Here is a 17,819-nt window from a genome sequence, read left to right as displayed (position 1 = left end):
AATATATTTTGGGTTCTGCATTATATTTTAATTGGACACGGACAATAATTACAAGTGCTAGATTTGTTGAATGAAAAGGTTAAACTCCCTGTATTAGTAAAAGTCATCTGCATGTAAATAATGAGAGCACTAACAAGCTTTTTCTTACTTAGGTCAGAGATTCCTGCCAAAAACTTGTTTGCTTTGTAAATTAGTTCAATTATTAAAGCTTGGGAGTGCTGCTACTGCTGGGATCCAATTAACAAATTTTTGAATACATCTCCCTGATAATTGATGATAGCCTTAGAACATTTATTTCTGCTGTGCTTTTCTTGATAAAATTGTAGTGATCTAGTGACCAGAATTAAATTGCTGAAAAACAACTTGGTCTGATTTATTCATTCAGCAAAACCAAGCTTAAAGGCTGTGTTGCTATGACACCCAAGATTAACTTTAAAAAAAAAAAGTGTGTTTAATTTCAGTAAAAACACTGACACATCTCTTTTGGCATTATGTAGATAAAATAAAGTTGACCTTTTCCCTTTCCCTTGCCTTTTTTACAGTTAGCGATTTAGCATTTAGTTTTTACATTTAGCATTTAAACATAAAGTAAACATAAAGTAGAAATTTGACATATTTAAAGAGAAGGAAAAAACAATAACAAAAAACAAACTTTGTATGGTAACAAGAGATCATTCATACAATAGCAGATATTTTAGCCATCATTTCTTTATCCAGCTTCTCAAACTTTTTAGGAAGAAGGTGCCAGATAGGGGGAAATCACTTTTTCTAGTACTTTCGTTTTGTGACCAGTCTTGAAACTTAAAATCAGGTTGCAGAATGGGGACAGTGACAAATCCTAATAGAAATTTTCCTAGCGCAGGTTCAGTTTCCCAAATTCTAAAGGAATATATTTTCTGTGTCACGAGACAAAAGAATCATCAGTTTGCTTCAGCCAGGATTAATTTCTGCCTTCCAAGCACCATTTGGTGGTATGAGAATGCTATAGGAATAATTTTATGGAAAAAAAAAAACAATCAGAAAAACTGAATGCTTTGTCAGATCGTTGAAAGTTGCTTAATAGGAGTATCTGAAGCTTCCTGCTGCCAAACAAAAGCAAGAATCCTACCTGACCGAGAGCGGTTTGTTCATGAGATGACCCCAGTGCAGCACGTCGCTTATGTTTATCATTATGGACCCACATTCTCAGGAAATTCCACTTTCCAACTTTGCTGCTGCCGATGCTTGCTTCTATAGGGAAGAATTCTGAACTATAAAATTTGAGAAGCTTCAGCGTCTGTGGAAATTTGAGAGCATTGCCTTCCCCCCCCCACCCCATTGAATATAAATTGTTTTAACAAAAGCATTGTAGCCACAGTACGTGGTAAATGTCAGAATTTGCCCATAGTATGTCTGAAAATAATTTTAACGTTAGCTTTTGAACTTTGAAAGCCTCAGGACATCTTTGGAGACTGCGTGCTGCAAATAAACACGATGTTTATGTGGAGGATTGAAGGAAGAAATGACTGTTGTTAGCTGCTGTTTCTCACCGTGTTCTTCAGGTGAGGGAGGCGCGGCAGCTGTGGGTCACAGCTCAAGACCGCATGCGGGGGAAAGCTGTAAAGGGGAACCAAACCTTGACAGGTTTTACCTGGAAAGCCAAAGTGGTTTGGATGGGGTGAGGCTTTTACCTTTGCGGCTGCTAATTGAATTTTTATGAAAAGCAAAATGAGTTAATATTTATAAAGTAGTTAGTACAGTCCCTGGGCCATAGTGAACACTATGTGCTTTCTTAAAAAGCGATCTGAGATAACATAAATTATAGAAATGAATTAGCACTTAGTTTCACTTATTTCTGATTTTAAAACAGTGGAAGTTACAAAACCATCATTCTGAGAGGAAAAAAAATCCCTATTATGTAATAAATTGCTGATTTTAATGTTATATTTTGATTTTAAAATTTGTTCTACTTCAGTTTCTACAGTTAATCTGTCGAGATTCATGGATAATTTTATATTAACATGTTTATATTCTAACACAGCTATAGAATTTGAGCCATGAATCATTTCTGTGCATGGTTTAATATCATACTCCAACTTTGTTTTAGGTAGCGAGACTATCCGGGGAAACCCATTGAGTTCAGAAATAATATTTCTAACTTCAGAAAATAAGCTTCGATTTTAAAAATGGAATTTGAATTTAAATGAAAATCCTAATTTAGAATTCAGTCCCATTCTTTAGCTAAAGAAATCGTGGAAAACAAAAATGGTACCAGCTTGCCAGTAATTTGCATTAAAGAAGAAGAAGTGGAATTTTTTTTAAAAAGTCCTCAGATAATGAAGACATTTCAGTGAAGTTAAGTCAGAGGGATCTCAGCTTTTAATTTAGTCCAGGTTATGATTTTACACAGAAGCTTTGCTGAAATAGCTGGGCTTGCCTATAATGTTTTTAGGTGTTACAGAAAGCTGGATAAAATGATATTATTCATATACTGTTTCACTTAGTTAACTGGTTCCACTGTGTTTTCGAAGTGACAGACTTCATATCAACAAGTGTTTGTCGAACGCATCTCCTGTGCACAGGGTATCAGAAAAATAAAAAAAGCATAGCTTTGATGTTTGAGGGCAGATTAGGGACTGTGCTGTCCGAAGAATTAATTTCATAGGTCTGTGCTATGTAGAAAATTGGTACAGCCTAATATGTCTTCTAAGCTAAGTTTTAAAAACATGATAACATACTATTGAAACCATTAGCTTAAATGAAAAATAATACTGTAGATTAGCAAAAGTTGTATTTATTTAATTCAATAATGAAATTAATTGGAACTGCTGGCACAGTGCCTTCACAGGTTTCTGTGACTCATTTGCTAGGGAAGTGTGATTCAAGACACCAGAATCATTCTTTCTCCGCTGCTGAAGCTCATGTTTTGGCGATGGGCAAGTTTTCATGGCAGATTTAAAACAAATTTAAAACAAATATTCTCTGATAGTATTGGGAAGCTGGGGGATGTCTAGCCTATAAGACTGTTATTCAATTTATAATCAAAATATAAGTCTCCAAGTTCATTGACTTTATTGCTATCAAGTTTGCATCATTCGGTATTTTTTTTTTTCATATTTTTAGAGTTTAACTCTTGCCCTCCTCATTATGACCTCTAGATGACTAACTGAACTTAGAAGCAAAATCTCTGTTGTTTTATCTTTAATTTAATAACTTAACTAAATTAGGACTAAATGGTATTGGAATTTAGGTTTAAAACTGAGCACATCCAGAAATCATTTAAAGCTGTTTCTTAATTTTTTTCTCCTAGAGAAGAAATGATAACTCTATGACCTCTACATCTTGTTTGGTGCTCATTACATTTATAGCTTAATTTACTCCCATCCTATCCCCTCTTGGAAATGAAATATATTCTCATAGTTTAAATGGGTTGTTGGTGGCATAATAATGATTATGTGATGTGGAGCTTTTTGTTTGCAAAATAATTTAAAAATTAATTTTCCAAGCTATTACTTTGAAATTAAGTCGTGAACCGATGTTTGTCCTATTCCAAGGAGGAATGTAAAATCTTGATTTATCAGGTAATCCCATAGGCAACGTATGCCCATTTCGACTTGGGATTTGTTTCTCATTACAGCATCCTGCTTTTCTGACTTTCCACTAAATGTTTAGAAAATTTAGTTTTTCAGGAAAATTTAAGTAATTTTAATCAGCCTATATCAGCTATAAAACATAGGAATATATATAAAAGACCCAAAGTGTTCTTATCTCACTTTAAACTTTTCTTCACAACTTTCCAACTCAAGATAATATGCGGTCTTACACAATAGGCTGTCTCCAACTTTCTGTCAATAGAAGAACTGAATAAAAATTTTTCCAGAATTTCTCCTAGAAAGAAATCCAAGCCTGGGATTGCCTTGAATTAAAAAATAAAGACCAAATGATTGCTTTAAAAATAAATTAAATGATACTGAGTGGTCTTTTATTCTTGACTCTATTTTTCAAAATGTCTATACCTTGGTTACATTCAATTATATTGGGCTCTTTTACTTGTAACCTTCCAGTAGCTAACTGACAGCCTAATTTGCTATAGTAGAATTGCTTGGAAATGATGTGCTTTTGGGGGGAGGGGTGGTAGATTTTTTTTAACCATTTCCAGAGCACTTGCCTTCCTCATCTAGGCACACTATCATCCCAGCCCCAGGAACTGGCACTTGGTGTCCAGGCTCCCTGATTCCCACCAGGGGGCAGCACTGGACCCTCCCTTTCCCTGAGGCCTGAGCGCAGCCTGGCTCCTCATAACCTCAGTTGCTCATACAGCGCTTACTTATTTTTGGTATTTCCTTACATTTTTTAAGGCTTAGTAAGTCTCCAACAAAGGGTAGCCGTTCAGGCACAGTGCTATAAGGGATATTACTTCTCAGTGTTGACCGTTCTGTGCACCAGAATCTTTTCTTCATTGATGATTTGATCTGTGATTTCAAACACCTTGTGTTTATTATAACTTGGGAAACTTGCTTCTTGAGAAGCAAAAACCTAGCCATTATTGAGCACTATGATATGTCGAGCTTGAAACCAGGTCCTCTTCATACACTACTGTATAGTCTAGAGGGGCAAGTAGGCCTCTAGTAACAATAGAGTTACAAGACAAGAGGATCATATAATATAATAGCAGAATTTTTTTTTTTTTAAAGATTTTATTTATTTGAGAGAGAGAGAATGAGAGAGAGAGAACACATGAGAGGGGATAGGGTCAGAGGGCGAAGCAGACTCCCTGCCGGGCAGGGAGCCCGATGAGGGACTCGATCCAGGGACTCCAGGATCATGACCTGAGCTGAAGGCAGTCGCTTAACCAACTGAGCCACCCAGGCGCCCAATAGCAGAATTTTTAATGCCTCTAATTTGCTGTTAAGTAAACAGAGGCTCGGAGAAGTTAAATCATCGGAAAACAAAGATTCCCTTCAAATAGAATTCCAAATTCCATGCTGTATCAATTATATTTCCACAGCTTTGCCATAAAAACAATGAAAAGATTTGTGGAAAGTGACAAAGGCCCAGTGAGGAATGTCTAAAACTGATTTCAGTGCTATGACTCCTGTGATGGGAGAATTTATGCTTCATGTACTGAAAACTCTAAGGGGGTTGGGGGGCACCTGGGTGGCTCAGATGGTTAAGCATCTGCCTTCGGCTCAGCCCATGTTGGGCTCCCTGCTCAGCGGAGCGCCTGCTTCTCCCTCTCCCTCTGCCTTTCCCCCTGCTTGTGCACTCTCTCCCTCTCTCTCAAATAAATAAAATCTTAAAAACAAAAAAACAAAAAAACAAAAAAACAACTCTAATGGGGAGATGCGGTTAAGTGCTGAGAGATCTTGAATGATCCCATGAAAGCCCTGATCTATACACATTTACATACACACAGTATATACTCGATATTATGTTCACCAAAACACAGGACTAAATGCAGTACACTTAATTTTTAGAAACCTGTTGATAATTTTAGTTTTCTTAAAACAATAACAGATCCTCTTGTAATTAATTTTTACTTACTCTCTCTTACCTGCTAAAAAATATCCAGGCTCTCTGTCCTCTGCAATCTCAACAAGACACTTAAAACTTTGTTTTGTTGCAGAAAATAGGCAAATAAAGAATTTATTTTGCTTGCATTTATGATTTTTATGATTTGGCATTATCATTTCAGATTGTCGGCTTCCTTTTCTGGTTAAAATATGCATAGCAACCCAGATGGCTAATATATAAACAATTTGAGTGATGCTTATTTAAATCATTTAGGCTAGCTCAGGAGGTTGCTGAGAACTGGGACCATCTGTTTATTGCTCTATGTGTTACTTCTGGGCTTAAGTGTGTGCTTTCACCTTCTTCACATTGTCTTAGCCTTTACCTTCCTGATATATACACGGAGGAGGTTTCTTAGACTCAATTTAACCCTTTATGCCTCTTGAGGCTCTGTTCTAAAACCTTAATCCCAACCTGCCTTCTATTTTACCATTCCTTTTTATTTTAGTTTTTCCTGTTACTACTATCCTCAACAGTCACTTCGCAGATGAGTGACTAGGAACATGGGCTTTGTAGTCAGGTTAGAATCTCATCTGTGAAATGGAATATAATACCTACCTCATAGATTTGTGAGAATGATTAAACGAGATAAAATATAATTCATTACATACTATTCTGCTACATCCTAAGTACCAGTTACTATTATTAACATGTTTTAGAAAGAAAATTCTCATGACAAAAAGACATTCAGAAGTAAATTTCGAATACCATATACTAGAATTTCACACAATGGTCTTTTGGAAGGCATATCTGTTTCTCCTTAAACACCTGACTAGGTGAAAGCACACACCACAACAAAATGTATGTAGGCGTTACCGGCGGATGGCGTGAGGGTTACACCCCTCTTTCACTGGATCCACGGTGAAACTTTGGACCATGAATAGCTGGAGAAAAGTTTTCTCTTGGCACCTGTCTGGGTTCTCTTCTGATGTCCCTGGTTACATATTAGACTGTAATCTGCTTTGGAACCTCACCTTCACATTTGTAATGGTTCCCTGTGGACTGAGCTGGTCCGCATACAAGCTCTCCAAGGAGAGAGACCAGAAACTGGTCTCTCCCACATTAGCCCCTGTGCAGGCCATGACCTGTAATCCTCACAACCTGTGGGTGAGCTCGTTACTTCTTCCTAATTTTATGTGGATTACTATTTCTGAATCAAAGAGCATCAGAGTTTTTAAAGTCTGAGTATGCTTATGTAGTCAATGGAAAACAAGAATACAATTAATCTGGATGGTCTTGGAAATTCAGGACACATGGTTACTATAGTGAATAGTGTCATAATATGGTATAAAATAAGAGAGACATAATTTCTGGAGGGTTAATCTGGTACATTGGTCTACAAATCTGCTAATGAGATTCAAATTTTTTTTAAAGATTTTATTTATTTATTTGACAGAGAGAGACACAGCGAGAGAGGGAACACAAGCAGGGGGAGTGGGAGAGGGAGAAGCAGGCTTCCCGCTGAGCAGGGAGCCCGATGCGGGCCTCGATCCCAGGACCCTGGGATCACGACCTGAGCCGAAGGCAGACGCTTAACGACTGAGCCACCCAGGCGCCCCTCAAGTTTTTTTTTTTGTAAGTGTGTGTGTGTGTGTGTGTGTGTGTGTGTGTGTACAGCTTCTGTAAGAAAAAACAGGTTGAACAAGGATGCCCTGTTTTGATGGTTGCTCAGAGAAACATATAGCCACACATAAGTCATTTGTATATGAAACAGTCCATTAGGAGATCGCTCTGTGCAGCTGCTTGACCCAAACATTTTTTTTCCTCAGTCTCTTTGAAAAAGCCTTAACACAAGTCCGTGGAAGGAATAACTTAAGTCTCTTTAATAATACTTCAGTTAGCAAAGCACTAAAATGTCAAACAGTTTCAAGTGGTCAGGGCATATCCTTATAAAATTGAATCATAGTCCTCTGTTATGTATTTTTCTGTTGTCTTCCATGATTTTTTTAATTTGAATTCAGTTAACCAACGTATAATACATCCTTAGTTTCTTCCATGATTTTTCAAATATATTTTATATATTTATATACAGTACTTTAAAATCCTTTCATTTCATTTAATGTATAGTAATTTTTTCCAAATTAGGGAAATGCCACATATAAAGTTACAAAACTAACATAAAATAGTAACCTTTATTCACACAAGAAGATGATCCTGTACTCTTTTATGTCAGTGTCATTTAATTACAAAAGTAATCCTGTTTCATAAAAACTCAAATAATACATATAAAGTGTGAGGTAGAGTCCTTTCTTACCTCTCTGCTTCTCCTGACCTCAGAGGGTGACCACTGGTTATAGTTCAAGTGCGACCTTTCAGACCTTTTTCTATGCCCATGCAAACACACAGGTGTATCTTGTAAAGAGTGACTGTAACATTCTTGAGGAATTAGGAGCACTGCTATGTGGAAAAAAAGTTTGATGATGTTAGTTGTTATGTTAAAAGGATTCATTCTCACAAACACAGGCAGATCGTTTTGTTGTAGCCCAGCTTTCCAAGTTTGAAGGAGTACTATTTTATACCAGCTGTGAAGTCAAGGGCATTTAGTAAAATGTTTTACCTTTGATTTTCTGTACTTCGCAGTTTGACCATGGATAGTTTATGAAGAGTACAGTATTCAGGGAAGATGGAAAAACAGCCAGTGTCAATTAAAGTAATAAAACAGAGTTAATCCCATGTCAACAATTCAAATTCCTTTAAAATTACTTGTTGCAGTCAAGAAACAATGCACCAATCTGTCATTTTTTTTTTTTAAGCTTAGTAGTAGGTGGAATTTCTTAGGTGACTCTAAACCTTATATATCTAGTGTTCTCAAGTTATTCATGAAGATTTCCTGTTGAGAGGAGAAACCAGCATTTATTTGGCATTTGACACTATAAATCACAGTGGTTATGGGGGCAGAGGGAGGTCCGTAAATGGCCACTTGGATCTCTTTGATGCTAATTTGTCCTGTTCCCAGGCCCTTTCTGCCCTGATATGCTTGCCACTTAAAGAAATATGCACAGAGGATAGGCAGTGAGCATCAGGATTCCTTCATGTAAAAATTTCTGCTCAAATGAAAATTTTAGAATACTACAATAGCCAAACTATGGAAACAGCCCAAGTGTCCATTGACTGATGAATGGATAAAGATGTGGTGTGTATATATATATGTGTGTGTGTGTGTGTGTGTATGTGTGTGCGTATATATATGTGTGTGTGTGTGTGTGTATGTATACACACACAATGGAATACTACTCAGCCATAAGGGGAATGACATCTTGCCATTTGCAACAATGTGGATGGAGCTAGAGACTATAATACTAAGTGAAAGAAGTCAGAGAAACAAAGATAACCATTTGATTTCACTCATATGTAGAAATTAAGAAACAAAACAAATGAGCAAAGAGACCAAAAAAAAAAGAGAGAGAGCAAAATCAAGAAACGGACTCTTAACTCTAGAGAACACCCTGATGGTCACCAGAGGGGAGGTGGGTGGGGGGATGGGTGAAATAGGTGCTGGGGATTAAGGAGGGCACTTGCTGTGATGAGTACCCAGTGTTGTGTGGAAGTGTTCAATCACTATGTTGTACACCTGAAATGAATATCACACTGTATGTTAACTGGAATTTAAATAAAAACTTAAACAAAATAAAGCATTGTGTAAAGGAACAAATTAAAATAAAATACAGTTAGGTAAAATATGTAAGGAAAGGTGGACCTCAAATCCTTTGTAAAGCAAGGTAATATAGAAAGTAGGTGTATAAAAAACCTGAAGTTTTTTGTTGTTGTTGTTGGCTTTTTGTTTTGTTTTGTTTTTAGTATAGTTGACACACAGTGTCACAGGTGTATGACTTAGAGATCTGACAAGTTTATATACGGTGCTATTTCAGCACAGGTGTAGCTACTGTCCGCCCATTACGTCGCTATTACAGTATCACTGACTGGGCTCCTTGTGCTCTGCTTTTTCTTCCCATGACTTAACTCATTCTATAGCTGGAGGCCTGTTATCTCCCTCTCCCTGTCACCCTCCTCCCCTCTGGCAACCATCAGCAAAAACCTAAGATTTTATATGAGGTAAGAGCTGAGAAGGGTAACATTAATACCATCTTCATAGGAACAGTTTAATCACATAGCTCCCTTTAGATTTTTTTTAATTCTCTAAAAATTTTATTTTCAAGTTTGAATTTGTCACCTGAATATTTTTTTTTTCTGCAGATAATTTCCTGTAGGATTCCTCAAGTGTGGTTGGGATTTTACATTTTTGAACCAGAGCCCTGGCCTCATGGAGTTCATTGTCTCTCAGGAGAGACAGATAATTGGGCAACTACAGCTCAGTACTGTGAGAGCTCAGGGCAGAAACCCCTCTGTCAGTGGTGCGGGGTTGGGGAAGTGCCACCAGGGAAGGCTTCCCAGCAGAGGTGACTCCTAACATGAGATCTGAGAGATGTGCACACACCAGTCAGGCAAAGAGCAACGGGCTTGGGCTGGGAATTGGCCAGAGAACCATCAGCATCTACCAAAGCCTGGCCATGAGAGAATCCAGAATACAGTTAAGTAACTGCTAGAAGTTCAGTCTGACTGTAGGGTAATTAGAAACATTTATTATGATAGTAATACTGTCCATTGTGTATAAATTTTGAAAAATACAGGAAACAAGAGAAAACATATGCCATCACTCATTTCCAGCTGCAGAGTTTCCTGTGAACGTTTTCTTACAGTTTTGTCATGCCTTACATTTGTATTTACAGGACAACACGTTTGGTATGCTCCCAGGGCGGCTTAAACCAGAGCTATGGAGGCATAAATGCATGCGTGTATGAAGACATTTTATTTTTTTTTTAGTTTTTTAATTTTCTTTTTCAAGTTTTATTTATTTATTTGAGAGAGAGAGAATGAGAGCCAGAGAGCATGAGAGGGAGGAGGGTCAGAGGGAGAAGCAGACTCCCTACCGAGCAGGGAGCCCGATGCAGGACTCGATCCCGGGACTCCAGGATCATGACCTGAGCCGAAGGCAGTCGCTTCACCAACTGAGCCACCCAGGCATCCCTGTATGAAGACATTTTAAATAAAATTGGGATCATGCCAAACATGCTGTGTGTTACTTTATTTTTTAACTTTTTTTTTTTTACATTACAAAATACTTACTTATTTTAATGCCCTTGGATAGAATTACATTTCAAGTGGAAATGTTTCATCTCTGTGAATAAAAAGAAATATTCTTGAAGTGAGCTATCTGTATTCTTCTCTGCAGGAAGAATGTTTCCTGAACCTAGAGGCTCCCATATCAAGAGTATGTGGGTATGACACACCGTTTCCTCATATTTTTGAGCCATTCTACATCCCAGACAAATGGAAATGCTATGATGCCCTTCGAAAAATGATCAACTATTGATCATATTGGTAAGTCAGCCCTGCATTTTGACAAAGCTGGCATATGTCACTCACATGACTGTTCCGTTAACCAAGAGCCACGGTCATCAGTGCATTGGCAATTTCCAGAACAAAGTGGATTGAAGAAAAAAAATTGAAATTTATAGTGGTATATTTACATATAATAGAAACACATCAGGTATGTGTTTATCTGATATCTATAAACCATGCATGCGTATATTAACATTGAGTAATCAAATATACCTTACTCCACTCTTCCAACTTTACCCTCATTTCTGTATATTTTTTATCAGCCATTTAAATTGTTCATGAATTGGGTTAATTTCTGTTACTTAAAAATGGTCCTTTGAGCACCATTGGTTTGGACTCCAGTGAATTTAAACTATATGATGATCCGTAACATGAAATTTGCCTTTATATTATCTAAAAATAGGTTTGTTGAGCAGGAAGCCTATTTATTGTGTATAGGGAAGTTTTACTTAAAAGAAAAATCCAGCACCACCACCATTTCCAGAATCCTTTTTGGCAAGTGAATGTTTTTAAATTGTGGATAATAAATGACATTTATTTATTATGATTTTTCTATGCTTATCTGCCTCTTCAGTGGTGTTATTCTAGCAAAAAATGAATATCATTAAAAACTGTTTAGTTTTCAGGTTTTAATGTAGAAAGAAGTTGCTATCACTGACACACTGCTTTATTTTATCTTGGCATTTTTGAAATGCATACGTAGGATAAAATTTTACATTTAATATTTTAATATTAACATGTGATATTTACATTTTAATATCTAGATTGTCTAAAAAATAGTAATAAGAATACATTTTGAAGAACTGCCATCTTTCAAAGAAAAAGGGAGAATAGGCTCTGTGTAATAACATAAGCCCACACTTTTTAAAGATAAGAAATATTATAATCCTTGAATTCTATGTCTGAGGAGTAAACCTAGCCCATTGAAAACCAGAGAGATACCTTTAAATTTGTACAGATAGAGAAAATAATGCCCCCCCCCCGTTTGCCACTATGACCCCCACATTTTTTGCAGTTCTATTTTGAGAATGTTGCAGATATAAGTTTGGGCCATTAGTCCACACATCCTTGGTATTCTCTCAGACATACTGAGGGAAATGCTGTGTATCTGGTGTCCTCTTAATGTCTGTGAAAGCAACTGGCTTCGACAGTAAGTCACACTTAGGACTAGTTAGAGGAATACCATCTCTTTTGTCCATCTTCTTCTTTCCGTGGACTGTCCCTAATGGACAGTCAAGGTAATAATAACGTGTGGCTATAGAGTTTAGGTGCTGGTTTAAATTTGGATATATAATTCTTTTTAAACATAAAAAATATTTAAACCTATTGAAAACATGATAAAAGAATAGTTTTTCTATGCTTTAAGTGAAATATGGCATTAAGGAAAAGAGTCATGCAATTAAGAAATCTATACTTAATTCATGGTGGCCACAATGTCTATAATTGTTATTAATTTCTTTTACAGAAAAACTGGAAGATTGTGACTAGACACGGAAATATTTTTCTGAAAATTCTTTTTATTTCCTCAGATTTCTCTCTTCTTGAAAATAGAGTTTTTATGAACTGAACCACCATGGATATTGGCTGAAAATTTTTAATTAGTTATTGTATTAACACATATGAATTGATGATTTCCATTAAGAGTATCTGATTAACTTTTTAAAATGCTTCACTTGGTAGTCTTATAAATTCCATTTAATTACATCTGTAAATATTGGGCATGGGGTAGTATTCAATAAAGCAAAATCAGATTGTCCTCAGGTTGTGTGTCTTTTTTTTCATTAGCTAAAAGAATCTTCATCAGAGTAATAGATTAACTTGTTAATTAAATCTGAATGAAAGTGAAATGCTTAGAAATGCTGATTTTCAGCTTCATTATATTTAGTGTAGTTCTTTATGGCTAAGACAGTTGTATGTTGATGGAACTTCTGGGGTATTTTTCCTGGTTCTTCCCTCTTGTCTCAACAAGATGCATTGATGGGGTTGCCTAGGTGACTCAGTCGTTAAGCGTCTGCCTTCTGCTGGGGTCATGATCCTGGGGTCCTGGAATCAAGCCCCACATCGGGCTCCCTACTCCGCGGGGAGCCTGCTTCTCCCTCTCCTCCCAGCTCGTGCTCTCCCTCGCTATCTCTGTCCTTCTCTCTCTCTCTCAAATAAATAAATAAAATATTGAAAAAAAAAAGATGCACTGATGGACATACTCACTTTTTCTCATGGTGGGGCAGGACCATCCTTGCTGCCTCTCTTCCTAATTTTGGTAGATGGACAGCATGAGCCTGTCTTTTGTTATAAAGTTGCCAAGCTTTTGCTACAGCTATATCTATCTATCTATCTATCATCTATCTATCTATCTATCTATCTATATATATTTTGCCATGATGTTGCAAAGGAGGGATCTTTTTCCATGTCCTTTCTATTATTTGTAGATAAAAAGAAAAATAACATTAGCAGCATCAAAAGGCCCTGGTAGGACTGGACTCCTGTGTGGCTCAGTCAGTTAGGTGTCTGCCCTGGGTCATGATCCTGGGGTCCTGGGATCGAGTCCCGCCTCCGGCTCCCTGTTCCGCGGGGAGTCTGCTTCTCCTGCTGCCCCTCCTCCCAATCGTTCTCTCATTCTCTGTCTCTCAAATAAATAAATAAAATCTTAAAGAAGAAAAGGGCCCTGACAAGAGGAAGCCTCTGGGTTGGGTACATTGCCAGGGCCCCTCATTTCTTAATCTGCCTCTTCTGCCCTTCATTTGAGTTTGAGACAGGCCTGAACAGCCTCAGGAATCCCTCCGCAGGACGCCTCATCTCTGGGGCTTGGCCCTCCCAGGTGGTGCTAGCCAGTCTGCCACCCCTTCTATAGATTCCAGAAAGTTTGTTCTCACCAGTTCCAGCAGAAAGATCCACCTCCCTAAAAATCAGAGAAACAGGGTCATAGAGTGTTTTCCTTTCTCTATAAAGACCAAATGGATATTTTCTTATGATTACAAATGTTTACTTTATTTATTTATTTATTTATTTATTTATTTATTTTTTAAGATTTTATTCATTTATTTGACAGAGAGAGACACAGTGAGAGAGGGAACACAAGCAGGGGGGAGTGGGAGAGGGAGAAGCAGGCTTCCCGCCGAGCAGGGAGCCCAATGCGGGGCTCGATCTCAGGACCCTGGGATCACGACCTGAGCCGAAGGCAGACACTTAACGACTGAACCACCCAGGTGCCCCTATTTTACTTTAAAACTACAACTTAAAAAGCTGCAGTCTGTTTATTTTTATCAGATATTTGGAGGATACAGAAATCTACAGTAATATTTGTAGATTGCCAGAAACTTGGAGGTAAAGTAAATGCACTTTATCACAGATTCTGTATAGCAATGGGCTGAAATAAAGAACCAGCGCACTTGTTATGGTAAAAATAAAGCCCTGTCCTTGGTTTAAAAATAGAAACACCTGTATATTATAGAATTGGGAAAAGATGTACTTGTCAGCAACAAGTCTGGATAACATTTAGGGAATCCGGTTGGCTTATGATACAAGACATTCTGAGTTTAAAATGCCAAAACTCAGTATGAGCCTTGACTTTTCTTCACTGTCCACAAAAGTCATGAGGCAGCCTTGCAGGGAACTCTTCACTCACGTGGTCAGTCTAGCAGAGCAGGAAATAGGCAGTATTCAACATCGGGGCCTTAATGGGTTCTTTTGAACATATTTGTTTCAGCTGGACTTACTTTTTAGTGGATATTATTTATGATTTTAGTTAAAGTTACTTATTTTAAGTTAATTACCAAAAATATCTTTTTAATACTATTTTTTCTATTCATCTGTTCCTGTAAGAATTTTCCCTTAGCTATTTTATTTTCCATTCCTCTGTTTTGAAATAGCAAGCATGAGGACAACTGTGGGGATTGTCTGTGCACTCAGTGCCTGAGTTGGAAGGCATTTCCCCCTTCCAGTTAGCCCTGCAGGCCCCACCAGTAAACACCCTTTTCCCTTTGAAAATACTTACAATTAATATTAAATTCAATCTATGGTGCAGGATGTACATGTACATCTAAATAATTGTCCTAAGTATATTTTCTTTACATGAAGCAAATGTTCCATATTGTGAGAATAAGAACATTGAAATGAGGAGACCCCCAGGGGGTGTTAAGTGAATTTGGAGAAGTTCCGAATCTCCAGGACTCCCAGCTCAGCACAGGAAGCCTGCTCCCTGGGACAACATAGATATGTAAGTGAAGGTAATCTTCTACACTTCAAATTTCCAATTCCTTTAGGAAAAAAAACCATGATCTAACATCCATGTTCTATACAACTGATAGATATCATCCACATTATGTGAACAGACCTAGATACATTAGAAAAAGAAAGGCAACACAAGATCGAGAAAATGACCTCAATTCAGTCCCTTAGGTTTAAGTCACATGATCTAGAAACTCTGAGTAAGAATCCTGAGAAGACATCCCATAGAGGGTCCACATTTGGTTTAGTGAAATCCCTTTCCCATCAGCTTGCCTGTGGTGGACATGCGTGGTTTCCAGGGGCCTGGCATCCCTACCCCCACCTTCTAGTAATAGAGCTAATGTTTGAGAATATTTGTTGAGAACTCCCTCCTCACTGCATGCGGCTCTGGAGGGGCTGCCAACCTCCGTGCTGTTAGCACGAGCTGCAGAGATGGCCCTGGCCCAGCCTGGTCAGATGCCTCAGAATGGAACGTCAGGTTACCCGTGCAGAAACAAAACTTGGCCTCCACCTTGTCAATGACACTCAGCTCTAAAAGATTGGTTCTCAAACTTTTACCTCTTCCCAGTATACCTGAGGATATACCTGATAGGTGTTAACCAGCTAGCACAGCATTGACTTGAGCAGAAACTCTTGGCTGAGGGGTGAGAAGCATGACCCCAAAGCCATCCCGTCAGAATTTCCAGAGAGACGTGAGGTTTGGAGAGTCTGATACACCCTCATAGGCCATCCAGTTGGGAAAGAAGTAGAAAATATTCATACATGGGCAAAGATTTAGAAACCCTGATACCTGATACCTCCCTGAACATCATAAAGATACTTGCCAGGAAAATGAGAAATAAAATAAGTCAAGAATGAGGAAATCATAGCTGGGAAGGACTGGAAGTACAAATGGAAACAAGTTAAATAAAAAGATATATATCTAAAATAATTGTCTTAACTACACTTTTTATGTGAAACAAATGTTCCATATTGTAAAAATAAGAAAATGGTGGTGATAATAAATATGACTTAAACTGACAAAGATTAGAGTAGTAGATTTGCCAAGAGGAATTCAAAAGTGCCAAATTCTTCATTTTCAGTAAAGAGAAGCATAACTTTATTATCCCGCTGTTAATCTTGAAAGTTTAATATTGATTTTTAAATGCTTCGAAAATAAAATTAATCACTAAGGATTGAAAGCAGCATATGTATCTGTTATATCATACTTACATCATAACTACACTATACTTATTAATTCATTCCCCAAACATTTAGTGGATACTTGTTATGGGCCAGGCACTGGGCTAGATCCTAAGATACAAAGTTAACTAAGAAACATGCCCTGCAAAGAAAATGGGAAAAAATGTTTAAATAGCAAGGAAAGAAAAATAGGAAAAAGCAAGGCCAAACAAAACAATTGTGACCATAAATATAATGGGGTAAATTCCCTAGTTAAAAAGAAAAAACCTAGAGTGGGTTAAGAAACAAAATCCTGTTAAAAGCTCTTTACTAGGAAGGGTCTTGAAATAAGTTGACCTAGAAAGGTTGAAATTTGAAAATGAACAAATAAAATTAGGCAAAAATAAATATGAAAACAACAAATGTGGCAGAATTCATATCAGACCAAAGACAAGAGAAAAAAGTATGCAGTCAATAGTAACAAAAGGAATATATTACAAGGAAGATAGAACAGTTAAATTCTTTGTTCTAAGTGCGTAATATTAAAATGTAAGCAGAACTTTTGTAGATACAGAGGATGTGGATAGAACAGTCGTAGATGACAACTTTGTCACCCCACTGTCAGTCTGATAGTTGAAGTAGATAAGAATAAGAAATAGGGTTGAGTCAACAGAAATATATTTTAAACTTTGTCCTCATAAACAGAGACTATATCATCTTTTAAAGCATACATGGTAGTTAAAAGAATTGAGCATATACTAAGGTACACAGAAAAATAACAGTAAATTCCCCAGAGTATTAAAAGGCACCATGTTTTTTGACCACATCCCAAATTAATAAGTATTTCCAGCTACTTAGAATGAAAAACGTATCCAGCTGTGGAACCCAGGAGGAAATGTAAAACAATTACAAAATATTTAGAACTTAAGATCATTGATGTGCTTCAGCCAAGATTTTACTCTGAGGTAAATTCATAGACTTTAAATCTTTTCAAGAGAAAAGGAAAAAAACAAGATTACAAGAATAAAGGAGGAAGAAGCACAAGAATCATGAAAAAAATAAAATAGAATACAATAAAATAAAAAGTAAATAAAGGCAGAAAGTTCCAAATGACAAAAAGTATAAGATCGAAGTTATGTTTTCATAAAAATTGAAGTTTTTCTTTCATTTTATAATGCCTGTATCCTGTGAGGGTGGATTACATTACCTGTATTTTTATGGAATTATGATATCGGCAAAGAAAAGCCATGTTAATGGCTGTGCCTGCGTCGGTGAATACTGTCATGGTCCTTTGTTTGATGCGGTTGGGGGGGGGTAGTTATTTAGCAAAACCTAATCATTAGTACTGATGAGCAAACGTCTTTGTTTTTAGGATATTTTATTCCATCACTTTACAAAAATAATTATTAAGGTCTTGTTTTGCTAAAAGTCCTTCAGTTTCCTGCTGAGGCCACGTTTCTACCATAAATATTTTATTTACTGTA

At 37.1% G+C, this 17,819-nt stretch overlaps 1 protein-coding gene across 3 annotated transcripts in view; it reads left to right on the top strand.

The window, feature by feature from the left end:
• Positions 1-12,703, top strand: part of BCKDHB (branched chain keto acid dehydrogenase E1 subunit beta) — a 206,492-nt gene extending 193,789 nt beyond the window's left edge. Inside the window, exons 10-11 of one of the 3 annotated variants that reach the window (XM_032409388.1) lie at positions 10,781-10,929; positions 12,416-12,703. In XM_032409388.1, the coding sequence (XP_032265279.1) occupies positions 10,781-10,921 (141 nt within the window). In that variant the 3' untranslated portion in view covers positions 10,922-10,929; positions 12,416-12,703. Of the gene's footprint in view, positions 1-1,431; positions 3,486-10,780; positions 10,930-12,415 lie in introns of those variants that run through there. The other 2 variants (XM_032409392.1, XM_032409390.1) reach the window with 2 other exon arrangements.
• The last annotated feature ends 5,116 nt before the right edge of the window (positions 12,704-17,819 follow it).

The sequence above is a fragment of the Phoca vitulina genome, unplaced genomic scaffold (assembly GCF_004348235.1).
Source record: "Phoca vitulina isolate PV1807 unplaced genomic scaffold, GSC_HSeal_1.0 scaffold11, whole genome shotgun sequence".
Taxonomy (NCBI): domain Eukaryota; kingdom Metazoa; phylum Chordata; class Mammalia; order Carnivora; family Phocidae; genus Phoca; species Phoca vitulina.
The sequence above is the reverse complement of the archived record's forward strand: the minus strand, read 5'-3'. Positions and strand labels throughout refer to the sequence as shown.